The following is a 22,260-nucleotide window of genomic DNA, read 5'->3' as shown; positions in this document are numbered from 1 at the left end:
GGGGTTAATGGGGCGGGGCGGGGGGGGGGGGGGGGGGGGGGGGGGGGGGGGGGCGCTCAGCCGGTTCGTCAGCGCTGAGGAGCTCGCGCAGCCGCTGCCGCCTCCACCTGTCTGGTCCTGCGCGAGCTCTGCGCCGCCCCCTTTATCACCTCGTTGTCCCGCCCAGTCCCGCCCCCTCGCCCGCCCTCCGGCCAATGGGCGAGCGGCGCCCTCAGCCGCGCTGCCCAATCAGCGCTCCGTTGCTGTGGGCGAACGTCGGCGGGAAAACGACGACCAATCAGCGCCTTCTCTACCTCAGGAGCGCTAGCGAATCAGCGCCGGTTACTGGGAGCGCGAAATTTGGCAGAAAGGCAGTGACCAATCAGTGCCTTCCTCCCCTCAGCCACACGATGACCAATCAGCGCCTTTCTCTCACCCCCTCTGAGAACCCCACGTGGGGATGAGCCAATGGACGACTCCCGTGGCTGACACCGTCAGCCAATCAGCGAGTGCCTCCTCCCTCCCTCGGTATAAAATAGCGAATGGGAACGGAAGGGGGAGACAAGATGGCGGAAGAGGAGGTGTCATGGCGGCGTGGGGCGGCGATTGAGGAGGAAGGCGGAGAGTCGGGGCTGAGCGGAAAACCGGCGGCTCCTTCGGCCGCGGCGGCTCCTCCGGCAGCGACAGCAGCAGCGATCGGGGGATGTGGGGGGGCGAAAAAGCGGCGGCTTCTCCGGCCGCGGCAGCAGCAGCGATCGGGGGATGTGGGGGGGGCGAAAAAGCGGCGGCTTCTCCGGCCGCGGCAGCAGCAGCGATCGGGGGATGTGGGGCGGGAACCGGCGGCTTCTCCGGCCGCGGCCAGGACGTGGCTTCACCGGCACCGGGGGCGCGAGCCCGCGCGCTGCGGCGCTGCGGGCGGGTGCGGGGCCGGGGGCTCCGGGGGTCCCGAGCGGCGGCCGTGGGGCGGGAGGGGCGGCTGTGGTGATAACCTGTGGGGCACTTAAGTGGCTGCTGTGGGGGCTCTTCAGAGGCGTGTCTGGAGCTTATGGGGCAAGAACGGGGCTGCTGTAGCGGTACCGGTGGGGCAGCCATAGGGCTGCTATGGAGTTACTTTGGGGTCACCTGGGGGGGGGGGCGGCAGCGCGCGCAGCTGAGTGTGGCCCCACCCACGCGGGTGGGGTCAGTGCTGAGGGGCGGGACTGGGAGGACACGCCCATTGGGAGGTCCCCCTGGGGAAAGTGGGCAGGGGGTGGAGCCTCCTTGTGTCACGCCCCCATAGGAGGAGCCTCTTGGGATAGGGAGAGGGGCACGCCCGAAGGGGGCGTAGCTTAGGGAGGGAGGGGTGGAGCCGAGGTAAGGGTGGGCTCTGTACAGCACGTGCTCTGAGGGGCGTGGCTTAGGAGGCGCTGAGTATGGGGGCGGGGCCTTGATACATCACGCTGCTGGGGGGTGGGCGCGATGAAAGGGGAGGGGTCTGTAAGGGACACGCGCCTCGGGGAGGGCACAGACAGGCAGGGGCGGAGCTTGGACGGGGTGGAGTTGGGGGTGTGGCTTTGTCAGACCACGCCCCTGGAGGGAGAGGCCAGACTGGACAGCACACTGAAAAATTAAAATTAACTGTTGTTAACCACATCGAGTTTGCTGACTTTTTATTTTAACTCAGAAGTAATTAATACCGGTCATGTTTTTGCACAACCCCAGAAAAGCTGTGGTTAAATTCAGACTGTCATAACTCACTGTTTTCTGATTTTATTTTACATCTAAATATCTTTTACTGTTCCATTGGGAATCATCACTGCCTGGGAACTTTTTAACACCTCTATAAACAGCCACTATTTAGTGGTTCCTTTTTACTTCTCTTTAAAAAAAAAAGTAACGTTTTGACTCCGTTTGGTTCTGAGCTTTGTTGCCTCCAATCTCATGGCTCTGTTAGAATTTAAATACTAAACACTCCCGATTACTTTCCAATGCTGTTTAAAATCTAAAGCTTCCTTACTTTGGTTCCTATGCAGTCATTCGTGCCTGCCTGCAGTTTATTTCATAACGGTTGTGCAAATGGAGCTACCAGTGACTCCACATTAGTTTTCTGCCTTTAGCATTTAAAAGGAATTCCAAACAATGTGTTTTTAAACTAGGATTCAGATTGGGAATAACTGCTGCCTAGTTCACCAAGAAGTAATAGCTGAAATTAAATTCAGTTATTGCTCACGCCTACATAATTTCATTTATTTACACTTTAACATTTTTATCATTACATTACTACCAGCCGGATTAACTAGCACACATTATTTTTTATTATAAACTAGAGATTTTTTCTCCACAGGTATTACTTCCAATTAGTGCTCCAGTATTTATATTCCACTCTTTTAAATTTTACTACATCAACTGGAGATAATTACTGTCTGCAGAGTTTTGAGTAACAGCTAGAGTAGATGACAGGCATTATTTACTCCCAAAGACTCTTCTGGTTACTCTTATTTAAGTTTTCATTCTAAATGTCTTACAGTAAGTAAGTAGTTACAATAATAAAACACCAGGGCCTTGGAATTTCCAGGAAAACCCACCACAGCGCCTCGACGTGTCCAGAGATCGTCGGTGCCGGCTCCGCCAACGACGCGTCCAACCAGCCCCATGGAGCCGCCGAGGCTGCGGCAGCGCGACGGAACCGACCGGAGCGGGGGGAGGAGACTCAGCCCAGCAGGTACCACACGGAACGGGAAACACCGGGCAGCGCAACTTCATTTCGAAGGAGGAACACGCACACGGAGCACAAAGGATGTTGTTCTGCACGGGACACGCGCTGTCCTTGGCAGCTGCACAGCAACGTTGTCTCTGTGACTTGGAGATCTGGTGGCAAATGAGGGAGCTCTGCACGTTGCACCTTTCAAACCTGCACACAGAATCACACTTCACCCCGCAGGTGACACCAGAAACTAGGAAGCCTCCAAAAAGAATTTACAACCCCACACCCAAGCCAGTTACACTCACCTCCACAACCAGTCCTGCTCTACACACATCTCCTCCTCCTTCACACATCCTTCAACAGCCAGATCCACAGCCGGCTCCTCACGGTCACTCACTGCACTAAACGCAGCAGGGCGGGGGGAGAAAGCTAAAGGAAATTTTTTAAAAACTCCCTGTGTTTTTTTCGGTGGCAGTTCTGGCGTTATTTTTGTTGGGGCTTGGGGGACATGCTGGGGTGTTTTTCGTTAAGGAAACTGCTGTTTCAGCCTGCAAGTGAAAACAAACCACACGCACAAGGCTGGACACGGTCGAAGAAGTCCCAGCTCGTCCGGCAGTCGCTGACAGCGTGTCCGTTCAGCCGTCTGCCCACCTTGACGCGCTCGCCCCCAGACGGACCGGCTGGACACACACACGTGTACTGGGGAACTCGCACCAGCGCCACGTTCTGGGGAGGAGGGAAGGACAAACCAGAAATAAATCCCGCAAGAATCCGTCTCTAAAACACTACAGACCAACAATGACAGTTGTAAGTCACAGACACTCCTCATTTTCTCTCTGACTCTCACAACAGTAATAAGGAAGTCCCGAAGGATGGAAAACACCAGGATAGGCTGGGAGCAACAACAAAGGTAGGTAAAAGAAGGTAAATGGGGGCTCTCAGGGTCACAAAAGACAAGCTCAGCTGTCCTGAGAGGAGCAGATGGGAATCAGAGGAGTTCTGAGGGGATCGCGGTGGGGGGCTGTCCTGGTTTTGGTAAAAAACAAGTTTCTCTTTTAGTGAATTTGCCTGTCAGCCGTGCGCTGCAGTACCCGAGTTTCGCCACAGGGCGGCAGCAGTGAGGCGCGCCGCGGCACCGCATTGGGGCGGCCGGGTGCAGCACCGCGCTTTGTCCACAGGACGGCGACACTGAGACCCGCCGCGGCACAAATCTCATTTGTGCATCATTTCTGTCTCCCCTGAACTCCTGGGTCCCCCCCCTCTGAACTCCTGGGTCCCCCCCCTCTGAACTCCTGGGTCCCCCCCCTCTGAACTCCTGGGTCCCCCCCCTCTGAACTCCTAGGGGAAAAAAACATGCCCCTCGCGGTGGGGGGCTGTCCTGGCTTTGTTAAAAACCAAGTTTCTCTTTTAGTGAATTTGCCTGTCAGCTAAAGCTTCATATTAGCTGCATTTTCCTGGAGAACCAGATACATGTTGTGGTAAACAGAGCAATGGAATGCTAACTTGTTGCTAAGGACAGATTCACATCTTGCAAGAGGGGCAACAAGAAACAGGTGACCGAGAAACTGACCAACTGTGTATAACATCCCATTCACGTGAATACTTCATATAAAAGTGGGAGATCGTGAGGATCTTGTCCTCTTTGCCCTTTTTCGGCCCTTCTGATTATGGCGACATTAGACGAGTAAGCTTGTGAGGGGTCCAGAGGCAAAGGGATGTGCCCTGAGGAGAACAAATCGAAAGGTTCTTACCTCCGAGAAGTTGTCCTGGACTTTGGTTCCACCAGCAGCCGTCCTGTGGGCCCGGCACAGCCTGGGGATCCCTGACCTGCACCACCGCAACCTTTAACAGGACACCGGGCCGTTCTAGAGCCTGAATGACAAACAGCAAGTATTTCTCTAGGACAGCTTTGATGGGGGATTGTTCTGTTTTCCCTGCAGCAGACAGGGAGAAATTTCTCCTCCTCACACTACCACTGAACACCCTGCCCGTGATTCTTCAGGCATTTTGGGGCTGTGAGCCCCCAGCTCTCGCTGGCCTGCTCCTCCGGTAACATCATCGTCACCCCCCGAGTCCCCCCATTGATTCACTCCAAAAAAAAAGTTAGAAAAGGAAAACAGCCCCACTGGGCAGCTCATTACTTTAAAATGCCATTTCCATACGTACATACCAGAGCCACCTCCAGAGAAATCCCTGGGGCGCGCCGAGAACGTCCTCGACTCCGCGCCGCCCTTGCTGCCGAGAAGATGACGAACTCGGCTGCCAGCTGCAACCTGGTCGGCCAGAGAGGCAGAGGGTGTAGAAACCTGGACCTGATCCTCTTGCTAGGAGTGGGGACTTACTGTTCCCAACTTAGCCTGGCCAACCCCTGTACCAAATGCTATGAGCGCGTGAGAATAGGATGACTGACACAGGATGTTCTCAGTTAGCACACTCATGTTAATTCTGGGTGTTATGACAGAACAAAATTGGAAAAATGTGAAATCCAAGGGCAGAAGTTACGGGTAGCAACTCCACCTAGGGAAAGGTGGACTCGGTGTGGGCTCTGTCTCCTGCCCTAGGGGAGAACAGAGTATCTGTTTTACACAAGCTGGTATGTGCGGCTGTTCAGACGGAGGGGGGGTGCAAGATCAGTATAAGGAGGAGTTAGTTAAGAGTGCCACTCAGGAATTGAAAAGAAGGCAAGAGAAACAGAAATTGGTACCGAAAAATAGCGATCGGTATGAAGAAATAAGGAAAAAAGACAAGGGATTACAATTACCAACAGTAGGGAAAAACCTGTTTATAGATCTTATGGAAAAGAGAGCCCGGGAATTAAATGTCACATCATGCTGGATATGTGGGGGGTCTCCAATGGCAGAACGGTGGCCTTGGAGAGGAGAGAGTGTAAGCCCAGAAGGATTACTGGTACGGAACAGAACTCACGTAACTCGAGAAAAAAGACCAGAAGGATGGGTATTAAGTCACTTAATAATAGGGCAGATATGCATATCAAGGGATGATGGTAAACTGGATTTTACTGAATACGTTGGACAAACCCCTTGTAAGTTAGTGTTACGGGCAAATTCATCAAATACCTCTACTCCTCCCACTCGGTGGCCAGGTCCACCTAATGGATATTGGTCTCGAAATTGTAGCCTGGGAAATGAAACGACATGCTGGAAGAATCGAAGCAAAGCAAACCCCTTGGAGGAAATGGGGGATTTAAGGAGATATTGGCAGAATCCTGGCTCTACCGATGTCAACAAACCATGGAAAGCCCCCGATGGATTATTTTGGATATGTGGGAATAGAGCTTAGAATGAGTTAATGCCTAAATGGAGAGGGTCTTGTACAATAGGGATAATTCAACCAGCATTTTTCCTTTTACTAAAGGAAAAAGGGAGTCATCTGGGGAAACCTCTGTACGAAACTTTAAATAGAGAGAAAAGGGGTTTAATAAATGTCCCCATAGGAGGAACACAAACTTGGAAAGATGATGAATGGCCTGCGAAAAGGATAATTGAATACTATGATCCAGCCACCTGGGCCCAAGATGGAAGCTGGGGATACCGTACCCCAATATATATGCTAAACCGAATTATCCGGTTGCAAGCAGTGCTTGAAATAATAAGCAACCGGACAGCTGAGGCACTGAATCTCATAGCGAGACAATTGTCTCAGACCAGGGCTGCAGTGGACCAAAATCGGGTAGCCTTAGATTATCTTTTAGCTGAAGAAGGGGGTGTCTGTGGGAAATTGAATACTTCTGAGTGTTGTTTAGAAATAGATGGTAACGGGGAAGCTATAATGAAAATAGCAGAGGAGATAAAACGAGTTGCGCATGTACCAGTACAGAAATGGAATTCTATACTTACCGGCCATTGGTGGGATGACTTATTTGGGGGAGCTGTTTGTACCGTGTATGATCCCGTGCTTTATTCGGTTAATACATTCAGTAGTCCAAGGCATGCAAATCTCAGCCGTGCCTACAGATCCTGAAATGGCAACAAAAGGAACAGGGTATAAATTGATGATTTTCAAAGATAACACCAAACTGGACCTGGCCGCCGCTAGGCAAGTGCTAGCTTACTTTGAGGCCAAAGCACGAATCAAGAGGATAAAAAGAAAACGGGGGAACTGTGAAAAATGCACTTGTGATTCGTGCTAAGATGTTTAATGTTTACAGATATAACCAAATGAGGCACGGGCTCTGAACCTGGAAAAAGGAAAAGGTGGTTAAGCTCCATGAAACTTGGATATGAAGTTATATTGACAGAGGGAACTAACATTTTAAGGGTTAACTAAAACTTATAATGGGTGCCTACTAACGAACTAACACTTTAAGGCTTAGTCACACAATAAATGCTTAGTTTAGAGCTTTATATTAAGAAGAACAGAACCCCATCGAATGCCAAGAGAAGAAGTTTCACTGTACCCAGCTGGAAACTTGAGGAGACAAGATAACGAAGATTTACAGCAAAAGGGAGCGCCAGTCTGGTTTCAATTGACTTGGCAGCTTGGGTTCCAGCCCATTCAACATAATGAGCCAAAGGTAAAAAGTTCACTGTGACGAAGCTGAAGGAGCCTTCATCCAAAGACCCCCCCTCAAATTCACCAAGTGGCAATGCGCAGGCGCAACAGGGAAGGGTCTATGGAAATGGTTATCTGAGACTCATTTTAAGCAGAAGCAGGGAAAGGTTATGAATACGTATAGGTGTTCCTGGGATCATTACGAATATGTAATGCCTATCTGTATTTAAGCATACTTATTATTGTTAAAGGTGTGCGTGTTGGGCGGAGCGAATCATCCACGCACCCAGCGCTGTTTTGCTTATGCTCTAATGAACACGTCTAAGAAATACAAGGAATTGGATTAAACATTGTTTATCCATAGAAGAAGCGTAAGTTATTTATTTTAATACTAAAACCTACCCACGACATACCGCCCTCACAAGTTGTGCTCCAAGTTTATCCCACCCTCTCCAAAAAAAAAACAATTCCGCTACGCAGCTCAAATCCATCTAACGCTCAGCACCACAACCAGGACACTCTGCAACACAGGTGGCTTCACAACGCTCAAGGCCCTTGCACATTAAAGCCACAGCAGCTTCTGCTGTAGTTTTTGCCGTTCGAGTGCACAGTCAGAACCAAGGCCTATCCAAGAATTAAACCGAACTACGGTACGCCTCACCGCTACATACAGAGCCGGCTTTACACCGCAACAGAGCACCGGAACAACCGATCCCAAAAGCCCGGCCCCAGCTCTCAGCAAAGAAAGACTCCTCACCAGAGGTCCTGGTCCGTCCCCGCGGCGATCCGACCAAGACAAGGAGTCTCTCCAGAGAAATCCCGGGGCGCGCCGAGAGAGTCCTCGACTCCACGGGTCCTGCGGCCGCACAGAGCGGGTCCTCTGACCGCCTCGCCGCCTGAAACAGGGAAAGAAACGGGACGGCAGAGTCAGCGGCGCTGCTAAGCTGCATTCTTTATTTGATCGGCGCTGGGGAACGCGGGGGTCGTCCTCTGTAAGTGCTCCACTGACGCTCTTGCATCGCTTCTGTTCGCATAATTCTTACACATGTATTACGATTTTTGAAAAGTTTGACATACATTTATACTTAGAAATATTTGATCATGTTAGTTATAATTGTTTAGTTTCTTACTGACAATTCATCTGTTAATTATTAGTTAAATATAAACTAAGCTCTCAGCTTCTAAACAATGTGTTACTTAACCTTCTGTCTCCCTCTTGTCATGCAGAAGGATCTAAAAGGTGAAAAATGTCCCCTCACCGTGCGGGCGGTCAGAAAGCATTTCCCTCACGTCAAGCGGTTCATGAGGGCTACATCTTCTATAACTTTATCGCAGCATACGTTAACTTGGCAGCTTCTCTTGAATTCCCCCCTTTTCAATACACTTGCTGCCGTACCGGGCACGGGCGCTGCGCCGGAGGGAGACGCGGCTCCAGACCGCAAGCCTTCAGCGCACCTGCCCTCAGGGTCGCACGCCGCCCACCAGCTTCGCCAGCTCGGCCGTAAGGGCTGGGGGGAAACGGAGCCCATCCCGCTCCCCCCATTCCAACGGCACGGTCCCCGTGGCCGCGGCCGCACTCACCTGCCGCCTCTTCCTCCGCTCCGCTATGTTCCCCTCGCGCTCTCCCGCCGGGTTCTCTGGGCACCGAACCCCGTTCCCGTTCCCTTCCGGTTACCCCCCCTCCCCCCCCCCCCGATCGCCGCCTATCAGCGCTCGCAGTAGGGGCATGCGCAGTAGGGAGACCGCAACGCCCGCCTCTTCGGCATTCTCATTGGCTGTCGGTGACACGTCAGTCACCATTCTCTCCGCCTATCAGCGCTCGCTCTTTGGAGCATGCGCAGTACGGAGCCCTCAACGCCCGCCCCTCCAGCAACTTGATAGGCGGACAGAGTGGCAACTGACGTGCTTAGACAGCCAACCAGCGCCCCGCCCCTCCAGCCCTCCAGCCCTCCCACGCCATCTGATTGGCCCGCTCTGCACAGCTTCTCCTTGGGGAAAAAACATGCCCACTCTGAGCTCCCAAACACTAGGCAGCCGTGGGGAAACCAGTGAAAGCCAAGACCGACAGCAAAAATGTGAAGTGCAATCTGGCTTCAATTCTGATCGTGCACTTAAAAGCCTCTCTCAGTCCTACCAATGACTGCTCCTTTTTTGGAAGGACAAACTTTCTTACCTGAACATCCTAAATTGAAGACTCCACGGAACAGAACGGGGATTGAGCCACAGGACAACGTGCCATCGATTTACACTAATGGGGAAAAAGAACCCTAGAAGTCAACCCCAAATTTAAAATTGCACGTGTCTTTTCCAAGCAGAATGAGCCTGTGATTCCACAAAAAAGGAGGGCAAAGAGCAGGTCAGCTTATCAGAGAAAGACAGTGACAGGGAGCCAGACAAGGTGACACAGAGAGAGGGAGAGAGAGGCAAAAGGGACGGAGAGGCCAAAATGAGCGCTCCACAGCCTCCCCTCCCTCGCCCCGACCCCCGTTTCCCCGTTAACTCCCGCTACCCGCCCCGAGACACCACGGACGCGTTTGCCAGGGAGGCAGCTGTCCAAACGGGATTGAGTCGGCGCGCTCTGATTGGCTGCTTTCCACCCTACCGCAACGTCCTCCTATTGGATGCGCCTTCCCGCGGTCCGCCCCCAGGTGCCCGTCTCAGGGTCGGACCTGACTGAGGACTGCGCAATTTGGGCATGCGCAGTACGGACACTTCAACGCCCGCCCCTCCGGCAACCTCATTGGCTGCCTACGCACATCACTTGCCATTCTCCCCGCCTATCAGCGCTCCGCCCCTCCAGCCCTCCTGAGCCATCTGATTGGCTCGCTCTGGATCCTCACCCGCCTGCTCTGCCGGGACCCCCACGCCCTTTGGCCGCGCGGCTTCCAGCAGCCGCGTTTAAAAGGAAACAACAAACCGCACTCCTTTGCTTTACGCTGAAAGGGGGGTGGGTGGGTCCCCACAGCAGAAAAAACCCTTCCGTCTTGCATTGCAACCGAGCAGAGACGGCGCAACCAAACGAGAAGCTGCTGCAACGCCTAAGAACTTCTTCCCAGCATCTCGAAGTTCCAGTCCCTGAGACTGGATGGGTAAGAGAGCGCAGCTGGCCGGCACAGACCAGGACAACGCCACACCACCACTGACCAGAAACGTCCAAAACACAAGAACCCTCCACGCTTTCCGCTGTTGATACCAGAAAACCAGCACCCAATTGGCACTATGCCAGCGGGCACCGGCATTCCAGATCCTGGGATGGCACCCGAGATGCCTTTCGTGTCCCTCGAACCCAACGAGACCCCAGGATCGTCTGACAGGCGCAAGGCAGGCTTTCCGAACTACACAACAATGCAGGCACAGGCTGGAGCTGCCCTGCCCGGCACACGCTGGCATCGCACTGAAAAGGTCCCCGGGCCCTTTACGCGCGCCAAGTGGACCGTGCCTGGACGGCCCTTTCCCCTGTCACAGCTTGACCCCACTCCCTGCGATTCCCAGCCCTCGTGCCTCCAGGGGTCCTGCAGTGGCGGCCGTGGGGTGGGATGGGGCGGCTGTGGTGATAACCTGTGGGGCACTTAAGTGGCTGCTGTAGGGGCTCTTCAGAGGCGTGTCTGGAGCTTATGGGGCAGGAACGGGGCTGCTATAGCAGTACCTGTGGGGCACCCATAGGGCTGCTATGGAGTTATTTAGGGGTGTACGTATTGGGGTGGGGGGCCCGCGGGGTGCAACGGAGTGTGGCCCCACCTACAGGGGGTGGGGTCAGTGCTGAGAGGCGGAGACTGGGAGGACACGCCCATGGGCAGGCCCGCCTGGGAGAAAGGGGTAGGGGGTGGAGCCTCCGTGTGTCACGACCTATAGGAGGAGGTCTGGGAACTCTATGGGACAGGCCCCCATGAGAGGAGCCCCTTGGGGTTGGGAGAGGGTGGGGTCAGTATGGGACACGCCCGAAGGGGGCGTGGCTTAGGAGGCAAGGGAGGGGTGGAGCCGAGAATGGGCTGGGCTCTGTACAGCACGTGCTCTGAGGGGGCGTGGTTTAGCAGGGGATAAGGTTGGGCGGGGTGGAGCTGGGGCCTCAGTCCATCATGCTGCCGGGCGGTGGGCGCGATGAAAGGGGAGGGGTCCGTATGGAACACGCGCCTCGGGGAGGGCACAGACTGGCAGGGGCGGAGCTTGGGCGGGGTGGAGTTGGGGGTGTGGCTTTCTCAGGCCACGCCCTTGGAGAAGCCTAACTGGACAGCACACTGAAAAATTAAAATGAACGGTTGTTAATAACTGTTTGTACCTGCTTGTACCAAAGTTGGGTTTAATAAAACCAAAACTGACTTGTTTAACAAACACCTGTTAAAAACACCTTTTGTACCCTAGTTACATCCACTGGAGCAACAAAGTGCCGTGTCCAAATTCCCAACCCTCACAATTATCCCAGTTTCTCTCTGTTAACCCTGTGTCTCTGTGTTCCGAGTGTGATAAATAATAAATAATAATAATTAATAATAAATAAATAATAAAAAATAACTGTTGTTAATTAGATGTAGTTTGCTGTCTTTTTATTAGGTAATTAATACCTGTCTTGTTTTTGCACAACCCCCAAAAAGCTGTGGTTACATTTAGACAGTTATAACTCACTGTTTTATAATTTAATTTTACATCTAAATCTAAATCGTTTAATGTTCTGTTGGGAATCATTACTGCCTGGGAAGTTTTTAATACCTCCATTTATAAACAGCCACTACTTAGTGATTCCTTTTTAGTTCTCTTTAAAAAAAATCTAATGTTTTTGACTCTGTTTGGTTCTGAGCTTTGTTGCCTCCAATCTCATGGCTCTGTTATAATTTAAATACTAAACACTCCCGATTACTTTCCAATGCTGTTTAAAATCTAAAGCTTCCTTACTTTGTTTCCTACGCAGTCATTCGTGTCTGCAGTTTATTTCATAACGGTTGTTCAAATGTAGCTACTAATGACTCCCAAATAGTTTTCTGCCTTTATCATTTAAAAGGAATCCCAATGTGTTTTTAAACTACGATACAGATTGGGAATAATTGCTGCCTAGTTCACCAAGTAATAGCTGAAATTAAATTTAGTTATTGCTCACACCTATATAATTGCATTTATGTACACTTTAACATTTTTATCATGATGTTACTACTAAGTGGATTAACTAGAACACATTATTTTGTATTTTATATATATAAAAACTAGATTTTTTTTTCTCTACAGGTATCACTTCCAATTAGTGCCCCAGTATTTATATTCCACTATTTTATTATATAAATCGGGGTTAATTACTGTCTGCAAAGTTTTAATAACAGCTGCAGTAGATTATATGCATTACTGACTCCCAAGGACTCCTCTAGTTACTGTTATTTGAGTTCTTATTCTGAGTGTTTTACAGTAACGAAGTAGTTAGAATAAGAGAACTCAAGGACCTGGAACGTGCAGGACAAACCCCCGAGATTGTCGGTGCCGGATTCACGACAGAGACGAGACGGAACCAACGAGTGTGGGGAGAAGGCTCATCACAGTGGATGCGAACCGGAACCTGGGAGCTCAGGAGCTCCACAGTGTCATTGGCGGCAATCGTGCATGCGCCTTTGGGCGTTCATGCATTTCATACCGAAAAGACACCAATTTGGGCTTTTTTTTTTTCCTTAAAATACAGCTCCAGCGCAAAACGGAGGGGCAGGGGGGGCGAGACTCAGGCGCCGCGCACCCCCCACCCCGCCTGCGGAGCCCCGAGTGGGAACTGCGCGCGCAGGGCACGCTCAATGACGCCAGCCGTGCTCTGTTACGTCACCGCCGGAAGCGGCGCCCTGCGATCTCTGTCCCGGGGCTGCGCTGGAGCTCCGCGCCGGCCATGAGCAAGCGGAAGGCTCCGCAGGAGAGCCCCAACGAGGGCATCACCGACTTCCTCACGGGTGGGCCGTGGGGGTGGGCCGTGGGGGCGGGCCGTGGGGGCGGGCCGTGGGGGCGGGCCGGCTGCGCGCCGGCTGCGCTGGTCGCGGTTCTCCCCGCTGATCGCGGTTCTCCCCGCAGAGCTGGCCAATTACGAACGCAACGTGAACCGTGCCATTCACAAGTACAACGCGTACAGGTACCCCCTCCCGCTTCCCCCTCCCGCCGCCGCGCGAGCCGCGCTCGGTGCTGACCGGCGCCGTTCCGCAGGAAAGCCGCCTCGGTTATTTCCCGGTACCCGAGCAAGATACGGAGCGGGGCCGAAGCCAAGAAGCTGGTAGGTGCCCGTGGCCGCGCTCCCGGAGCGGGGACATCGCGGGGCCGGCTCCGCCTGCTCCGGCTCCTCTCGGCGGTGGCCGGGTCGGGGACCGGCGGCTGCTGGTGGGGGTTCGTGGCTGCAACTGGGGACCCCAGCTGAGCCTGTGCCTGTAAAAGGATGCTGTCGTGGCAGGTTTCTCCTTCGCTCTGTTACCGTGTCACTAAATTTGGGGAACTCAGGCGGTAACAGTCAAAGCTTTGTTCAAAATTGCTGCTTTGCGGCAATTTTTAATATAGCCCTTGAATTACAGTGTTTATGCTGCTTATGTTCCTTTGAATTCTTGTGCTCCCTTATGGTCCAATATTTTATCATGGTTTAAGTGTACTGAATTCTAGGGAGCTTTCCTTTTTTTATAGATATAATGGCTTTAAGTAATCTTGAAGTTAACTTGTATTCCTCCACAATACTTAGGATGGAGTAGGTGCTAAAATAGCTGAGAAGATAGATGAGTTCTTATCCACTGGAAAACTACGCAAATTGGAAAAGGTGGGTTTATTTCCCTTGTGCTGCTTTTCTTTGTAACTTGCCAAGTACAAGTACCCTGCTTGCTTGTGCAATTTCTGTTGTAGTCCCTGGAGAGACTGGTGTCACCCTTAAGAATGGTAGACACGGAGTCTACAGTGAGTAGGAAGCTGGGAACGAGAAGCTCAGCCAAAGCCTCAAAACTGTCTATTTATGAAAATATTGTAGGTTATATGATCAGCACCTGAACGTCTTCTGTGACAAGTGGAATTCTGACTCTGGAAAGCTGTAGAGTTTTGTGGTTTAACTGTGCTGGGCACCATAGTGTGGGCAGTTGGGCAGTTTTCGGGCTTGGCGTGGTGTTATTGTGATGCACAGTACCGTGCTGGGTACTGTTTTGCACTTATTTATACTGAGCCTCCATAGCGGAGTCTGACTAAGCTGTTTTATCTTAAGATTAGTTTATTGCAAATGGAGTAAAGAAGAGTTTGGTTTGTGTTGTCATGTTTTTGCAGATTCGACAAGATGATACAAGTGCATCTATCAATTTCCTGACACGAGTTACTGGCATTGGGTAATGGGTTTTTTTTTTCAATTGTTGGGAATGCAGTCATTCTTGAGTAATTCTGAGGGGCCATTGTGCTCAAAGTTTAAAGATATACTGGAACTTGAGAATGCCTTTGAGAAACTGGAAGGGATGCAGAAGGAGAAATTTGGCTGCTGTCCTGTCTCAGGACAGAGGAAGTTGCCTCTCTTGGTCTGGAATCCAGCAACAGATGCAGGGAAGGGTAAGAGAGGAAGTAAATGGCAGGTCAAGATCGGACCATTCTATTGTAACAGTTTTATTGAGGAAGTGGATTAAAAGTCTTTAAGGGTGGTTGAGCTGCAACCATGAAATTCAAGAGTGGTTCCCCAGGAGGGGACTGTGCTTCCAGGCTGCTTGTTCTTAGAAATTTGAGAGTAACTTGAGATACTGGATAGGTATCTGGGTATAACATTATTTGAATGCCCATATCACAGTTGAAATGTCATTCTTTCCCTGCGGAGTTACGCAGATTAATCAGCTGACCAACCCTTCAAGGGGAAAGAGGTTCAGCCATTCTCTTGAGTGTTGTTCTTAAGGCAAGTGGAGCGGGGACTGCTTTGCTGTACTGTGGGTTGAAAACTGGAGCCTTGTTGGGTTTTTTTTTAAGTAAGCGCTAGTCCAAAGACACGCTTGTGTTGCCGTTGCTTTAAGCTGGCTTAGAGACTGACTGCAGTTAAAGTAGCTCTTATCATGCATTCAGTATCATTATCTAAAGTAATATTGCCTATTTGGTGAGATTTTGTTTGTTTGTTTTCAGTTATACATCACTGTGTAGTTGTATCAATGCTAAAAAATGTGCAGGCCAAGTCTGGCATAGCCACCGCTGCCAACTTAACGGTCAAGCTGAAAATACAGATGCTGAAAAGAGGGCGAGCATCAGAAGCAATTTCAGTCTTGGCCTCAAAAAACTTAGGCGGTTATAGTGAATTCTAATGTCCTTTACAGCCTTGTAAGATTCTTGCTGTTCCTGATGGCAGATCGCCTTTTCTCTTTGCAGTCCCGCTGCTGCTAGGAAGTTTGTCGAGGAAGGAATTAAGACTTTAGAAGGTAAGTGTAACTTTGGGTCCTCACTTCATGTTCCAATTGTTTTTTTTCTGGCAAGCTACCTATTCCACAAAGGTTCTATGACAGTAGATATGCCGTAGGCTTTCAGGAAGGTGTATAAGATGACAAAGTTAGTGCACAGGCTAAAGGCATCACATACATATCCAAAGTACTTACAAATTACATGGAAAATAATAAGGATTTTGGCTTTGAGGCTAATGGTCTACTGAGATCTTTATCGGGAAGTGCTCTGTGCATTTGTACTCATCAGCTGTTGAGTAATCAGTTTAAAATCTCTTCCTTTTTGTTTGAGGTTGCTTTTTGCCTTTTACATATTCTTTGAATGCATCATCTCTGCATTGGTAGAAACTTACTGTAAGATTTTTAGTCCTCAAGTAATGTGTTTTGTTTTTCTTCGTTTTCTAGATCTAAGAAGAAATGAGCACAAGCTGACCCATCACCAGCGGATCGGGCTGAAGTAAGCTTTCCTGGGTGCAAGCGCATGGCTTTTCTGGTGACTCCTTCAGACACCAGAGACAGATCAACAACATAGATCCCCTCTGATGTGGGTGTGAGGGACCTGTTCCTCCTGCTTGCTGGTAGACTGAGTTTTGTCGGGAACCTGTGGTATTTTCAGAGGGCCAAGTAAGGTTCTGTTCTGAGTGCTCTACACGTTTTTCAGCAGTTACTCAGAGCTTTTGTTTCATTGGGGTTGAAATTCAGTAGGCTGAGTCTCCATCCATAAGGAAATAAATTTCAAATGACTTTTTCAGTTAGCTCATGGAGAATCACTTCAGCAAGGTTGCAATCATGATTCTTGGGAATCTGTAGAAGTGGCCCAGGCTATTTTTTGTTATGTGCTGTGAGCAAGGTAAGACCTTTACGTGTCTGAACTTGGGAATGCCACACAGAATGAGTCCATCCTTCAGTACTTACTGGCTTGAATGCTGCTCACTGAGTGTCTGTCCAAGTGCGTTAGTTCTGGAAGAACTATAGCTGTGTTTGTAGGAAGCTGCAAGTGAACTAAATAAAGCCCTGTATCTGAATTAGATCTGCGTGGAGCCAGCTCTAGCACTTCCACAACAGTGGCAGACATGTGGAATATATGATCTGGACCAAGTGCTTGCCAGTGAATAAGAAGGGTTACACGATTGTCACCTTCCCACTGCTCATCTGAGCCCCACAACCAGCATGCATCCCTGCTTTTATACATGTGAGCATTCAAGGGAAAACCTTTCACTGTTAAGTGAGTAGAAGAAAAACGACCTCACCTATCCACGTTGCCAGTGCACACATTGCCTTGGGTCTGCCTCCAGCACTGTGCCCAGATGTAGTTTCAGAACCTCCAGTGGGTGCTGAAGGAACAGTTTCAGTGCCCCATGGTGGTCTGTCTGTCCTCAGCTCCGCTGCAGGTCTGGGAGGCAGTGGGGACGTCCTGTATCCAGAAGCTCCGTCTGCAGAGCTTGGGATGGGGACGGTTGGGTGACGAGCGTGGGGGACGCGTGGCTCTGAGGCTGCGGTGCCCGCTGTCGGGTTCTGGTGTGTTGGGGTGAAGATGTACCTCCCGGTTCCGCCTGGCCTCCTTCTCCACAGCCAGCAGCAGTCTGGTTTTTACAGCTGCAGACAAATATATCGGGAGTGGTATTTGACTTGTGCGCTTCCACTTAGCTCTTTCCAGCATAGATCCCCGCTGATGTGGGTGTGAGGGACCTGTTCCTCCTGCTTGCTCGTGGACTGAGTTTTGTCGGGAACCTTTGGTGTTTTCAGAGGGCTATGTAAATATAATGCAACTGGTTATATGGTGCTCTCGGCTCATCACAGCTCTTCATATACAGTGGGAAGATAATACACAATGAAACCATCTTCTAAGCATTGTCAAACTTGCAATTGTGAGTTTTTACTGTTGCTTGGCAAGATGTTTTCTGAGATGTTTGGTGAGAATGGGGAACTTTTTGTGATGTGACAGTAATATGTTGTATTATTTCCTCTGATACAGATTCAATTGACTAAAATTTTAAGATTATATCCTTGCTGCTCTTTCAGACACTTATATTTTTATATATGCAGATATTTTGAAGATTTTGAGAAAAGAATCCCAAGGGAAGAAATGCTGCAAATGCAGGTGAGAATGTCTTTATTGAAGATGTGAGGCACTGATGGCCAATAAATGACACCTCTAAACACACCTTTCCTTTCTACATAGGAAATTGTGCTGAAAGAGGTAGAGAAGCTGGACCCAAACTATATTGCTACAGTCTGTGGCAGTTTTAGACGAGGTTGGTACTCTGTGATCTTGTTATGTGTATTTTGGGCTAATAAGTAAGACTCATTACTATATATGTTGTTCTTCTAGAGAGAAAGCCTATGCTGGAACCTGGCTTGTTCCTGCTAGTATTGTCTTTACTGGTTATTTCAGTGACCACACACCTGCATAAATCCTTGCATCTCCACCCTGCCCCCATAAAGAGCAATATATTGTAACATGTTAATGGTTTGCTTTGCTTTTACATTAACACCACTTGTGCTTTATTGCTATAGAGTACAGCAAGAAATTATTGGGTATTTTCTGAGATATGCAGGGATATAAACTTTTGGATGGAAGAACAAGGCTCTCTGACTTAAAGATCCTTTTTCGCAAGTATCTCGAATGGTGACTTTTCTACCAGCAAAACACGTTTACAGGAAGAGGCTGGCTGGGTGTTCGCTGTTGGTATGCTTTGTCATACGCAGAGGGATTTTTCTTTGCTTCTCACTTGTCTAGGCGCAGAGTCAAGCGGTGATATGGATGTTCTCATAACCCATCCGAGTTTCACATCTGACTCATCCAAACAGGTATGTTGCTTTGCTCCTGTGGATCAGTACTGTGCATTGCTTCCACAAGGGTATGTTTAAATTCAGATGATATGTACTGTCAGACTTGTATTGCAGCTTCTTGCATCTTTTTGCTACTGTAATAGTAAACTCTTCTCTTGAATCACCATGTTTATTTTGAGGAGTTATAATCACTTCTCAGGTCCGTGTATTATGTTTGTCCCTCTTGCAGAACTATTCAGTGTACTTACTCTTATCCTGCTGTCCTTCTTCATACACATTCCTCCCACCCCCTCGAATTTATGAGCTTTTACAATGTAGAACTGTAAGAACTAGCTGGATAGAGCAGGGGTTAAAGGCAGAGTAAGTATCTCTTTATGTAGCCATAATCTTTTAGACAAGAAGCAACTGTCCTGCTGCCCTTGTAATCTTTTGGAGCTAACTCTGCAGAAGTCCTAAAGACAGTTTGTATTTCTTGTGTTGCTTCTATCATTGAAGACTTAAACCAAGAAACTAGTTTTGTCACTTGTAAGGAAAGCAATCTGATACGGAGATTTCAGTGGTGGGGTTTTTTTTATGTTGCACAACTATAATTTTTTTAGCTTCGGTATTATTGTTATCTTTTTTTCCCCTCTGGGTCTGATTTACTGTACAGTAATACATATAGTCATGTCTTGTACTTATGTGGGCCACTGTCTGGTAAATTGGTAAGATATCCTTGTAATTTGTGAAATAATTTCTTCTTCTGTGTTGTCCCTGTCCCAGTCAAGACTTCTGCACCAAGTTGTAGAACAACTGGAAAAAGTCCACTTTGTCACAGATATGCTGTCTAAAGGTGACACCAAATTCATGGTAAGGCTTTTTTGGTGGTGATGCTGGGGGGGGACTGCCTTTCCTGACAGAAGCCAGGATATATACAAGATATATACAAGAAAAAAGTCACTATTTTTTAAAATTTCTATTAGCTAGAGCTCTGTCTGCATTTTCCTTAACCTGATGATGGTTGTGCCTCCTGAAGAGCCTGATAATATTTAGGACAGAGGAATGGCAAATGCGAAGCCTTGTGATCCTACTGCAAGAAGAACTTCAGAAGCAGTTATATACTACATCGAACTACGGTCCTCTTAGCAGTGTAAAATAGTGATTCACAGTACTATGACATCCAGCCATTCTTGTGAAATACTGAATTGGTTCAACGGGAATTTAACTTTGCTCTCCAGCATGACTGAGGATAGTTTAGAGGTTGTTTAGGGGTGAGGAGGTCAAGACTGATCTCAAATCTGTTTAATTTAATTTTTAATTTCTTGCTTTCCTTACTTTCTCACAGGGTGTCTGTCAGCTGCCAGATAAAGAAGATGGAACAGCCTATCCACACAGGAGAATTGATATCCGGTACACACACCAAATAAACCCCCCATGCCCCCTGCTTCAGCTGTCTGCTACCCAGTAGGCATTTGCATCAGGTTCTCCTTTCAAATCTCTAGTTCCACGTTCAGGACATTGCATTGACCAGGTTTCCAAATCTTTTGCAGTATGGAAGCCACTGTACAACTGCCAGTATCTGCAACCAGTTATTAGCAAGGAGGTTGTATTTTAAATTATGACTTTGCATCCAGTTTCAGAAATGTGACCTACTTTATCATACTACTTTGACATTAATTCTTGGAAGGAGTGCAAGCACCATAACCATATAGTGGCTGAACACCAGTAACTGCTGGGTCAGGGTGAATGTGCCGAACCTTTCTTTGATACACAATTCGTTTCATTCTTGCATCTGGCTTGCGAGAAAATAAAATTTACAGAGTGACAGAATGTGTGCACATAAATACGAAGTAAACCTAGAATGGCATCTGGCTGAATTCTGAATGACTTGTAACTTTTTTGTTATATATTTGTTCTAAATCCGTAATTTTCTTCCACTTCTATTCTAGGCTTGTCCCCAAAGATCAGTATTACTGTGGTGTACTGTATTTCACAGGAAGTGATATATTCAATAAGAACATGAGAGCTCATGCACTGGAAATGGGCTTCACGATCAATGAGTACACAATCCGTCCCTTGGGTGTCACCGGTCAGTCTGGGCCTTTGCACAGAGTATTCTTTGTAGTTACATATTTGCATGATCTTCTCCTTAAATTGGTTTCTCAATGTACTGGAAATACCTCTGATAAATACCGTAGTTCATGAAACTTTTCGCAGTGTCCCTTTTGGTGTCGGACACCGTTACAGCAGGAGAGGCAGCCTGCGTACGTACGGGCAGGGCTGTGGCACAAAGTGTCCTCATCTGCTTCAAATCTTACTGACCTAAAGATTGCTTTTTCAGTGTCATGCACAGCACATACGTGGTTTCCCACTCTTCTAACAAAATACATCCTTCAGCTGTTTTGTTTTGGAGGGGTGCTGACTATATATATGTATATGAATATAAATATATTTAACTGCATAACCACATGGCCCCAAAGTTAATTCATTACCTTATTAATGAGAATTAGTACCTAAACACTGTATGAAGAGGTTTGTGGAGGTGTTTTGTTTTTGTTTTTTAAGTCTGTTTTACTTACAGCAGTTCTATCTTGATCTTGCAATGCATTTGGCATTTCAGGGTTGTACAGACATTCCACCTTTCAAACAGCGTCTGTAATTTGCTTGCAGGAGTTGCTGGGGAGGCCCTACCAGTCGAATCCGAGGAAGACATCTTTGATTATATCCAGTGGAAATACCGAGAGCCAAAGGACCGGAGTGAATAACAATGTGTAGTGAAGATTAAATCCTGTAAGATCGCATTTGGTCTCTCTCCCTCCCTCCCACCTTCTTAAAGCTGATGAAAACACTGTGTTGAACTGATATATTAATTATTAGGTCCTCTGGCTGTCTCTATGGGGGTTTCTGTATTGTGGGACTACTTAGACTGACTTGGATCATAAAACAAAGATGGATGCAATACTGTTTCTTATTTTTATCTGACTGAAGCCTGCAGACCAACTACATTTTTACTTGTTCTTGTATAATTAGTGTTGATCAGTCTTAGTAATGGAGACTATAGAGTGATATTCTTGCTTATCCCTTTATTTTAATCTGTTTCTCCTATTGGGAATTTAATTATTTTCTCAGATTGTCCCCTAGCCCTAATGCATGCAGTGGTTTGTAAGGTGACTAGAAGGTAATCTGGAACTATGTGGAGTCTTCTGATGCCTCATAGTAAAAATATATATAGCTGATGTAGTCAGTGTTTTCTTCAGTAATCAGCGGGAATAAACAAAGTGAGAATTACATCATGTATGTATAATCCTGCTTATTTTTTTTAGCTGTAATTTTAAGAGCATCAAGAACAGTAACACAAGCTCACCATGTTTCCAAACACGCAGCATTACACTGATGCATTCTCCATCATCAACAGGTAGCCAAGAAACTACTTTACTTTGGTTTGGGACGTGAAGCAGAATTTGCTGGCCTTGCAGTTTCTCTTGACCACACTGAATTCTGGTGGAAGAAAAAGGGCTTGTTCAGTGTGTTTGTTTCTTGAACTATATAAATATACAACCTGTCTGTCCTTTTTCTTCCCACCTCTCGCCCCCCCCGCCCGGTTAACTGGTCATTATTCTGAGCTGCTCTGGGTTACTTACAGTTGTTTCCCTCCTCCTGCAGCACCGGACCGCAAGGCAGCCGGTACTCGGGGGAGGCAGCCGCAAGCCGTGCGCTCCCCGCAGGGAGTCAGCGCCGGGGCGGCTGCGGTGCTGCTGTTCGCGCACCCGCAGCTGCGCTGCCGGGGCTCTGTCGGCGTTCGCTCCCTGGCCGGGGCTGTGGAGCGGGCGGTGTGGCGGGGGGACGGGCCTGAGGGCTGCGGGAGGGGCTGCAGCACGCGCTGGGGTCTCGCGCACCGGCTGGGCCCGGCCGCGCGTGCGGCCCGGGGCCATC

At 48.8% G+C, this 22,260-nt stretch overlaps 2 protein-coding genes across 11 annotated transcripts; one reads left to right on the top strand and one right to left on the bottom strand.

The window, feature by feature from the left end:
• Positions 1-1,704: 1,704 nt before the first annotated feature.
• LOC309450061 (uncharacterized protein) lies at positions 1,705-9,589 on the bottom strand. 8 transcript variants are annotated; one of them, XM_082072704.1, is made up of 9 exons: positions 9,348-9,589; positions 7,932-8,070; positions 6,520-6,639; positions 5,180-5,219; positions 4,833-4,935; positions 4,414-4,534; positions 3,238-3,388; positions 2,968-3,063; positions 1,705-2,826 (listed from the first exon to the last, which is right to left on the bottom strand). In XM_082072704.1, exons 3-9 carry the CDS (start codon positions 6,524-6,526, stop codon positions 2,718-2,720), a joined length of 627 nt encoding a protein of 208 aa, XP_081928830.1. In that variant the 5' UTR covers positions 6,527-6,639; positions 7,932-8,070; positions 9,348-9,589; the 3' UTR covers positions 1,705-2,717. The 8 variants fall into 8 exon arrangements, 6 of the variants coding, with proteins under 6 accessions (XP_081928830.1, XP_081928831.1, XP_081928829.1 ...); XM_082072705.1 differs by lacking the exon at positions 4,414-4,534 and having other exon boundaries at positions 1,705-2,886; positions 2,968-3,091; XM_082072703.1 differs by lacking the exon at positions 4,414-4,534 and having other exon boundaries at positions 1,705-2,869; positions 2,968-3,091.
• Positions 9,590-12,954: 3,365 nt separating this feature from the next.
• On the top strand, positions 12,955-21,895 carry POLB (DNA polymerase beta). 3 transcript variants are annotated; one of them, XM_082072806.1, is made up of 15 exons: positions 12,955-13,086; positions 13,205-13,262; positions 13,334-13,400; positions 13,854-13,928; positions 14,420-14,478; positions 15,488-15,537; positions 15,961-16,012; positions 17,602-17,656; positions 17,738-17,810; positions 18,296-18,366; positions 19,111-19,197; positions 19,673-19,737; positions 20,277-20,416; positions 20,998-21,117; positions 21,743-21,895. In XM_082072806.1, exons 1-14 carry the CDS (start codon positions 13,026-13,028, stop codon positions 21,090-21,092), a joined length of 1,008 nt encoding a protein of 335 aa, XP_081928932.1. In that variant the 5' UTR covers positions 12,955-13,025; the 3' UTR covers positions 21,093-21,117; positions 21,743-21,895. The 3 variants fall into 3 exon arrangements, with proteins under 3 accessions (XP_081928932.1, XP_081928933.1, XP_081928931.1); XM_082072807.1 differs by having other exon boundaries at positions 21,651-21,895; XM_082072805.1 differs by lacking the exon at positions 21,743-21,895 and having other exon boundaries at positions 20,998-21,617.
• Positions 21,896-22,260: the final 365 nt, after the last annotated feature.

This window comes from Streptopelia decaocto (genome assembly GCF_964273445.1).
Source record: "Streptopelia decaocto genome assembly, chromosome: 25".
Classification (NCBI taxonomy): domain Eukaryota; kingdom Metazoa; phylum Chordata; class Aves; order Columbiformes; family Columbidae; genus Streptopelia; species Streptopelia decaocto.
This window is presented reverse-complemented; position numbering and strand designations above follow the sequence as displayed.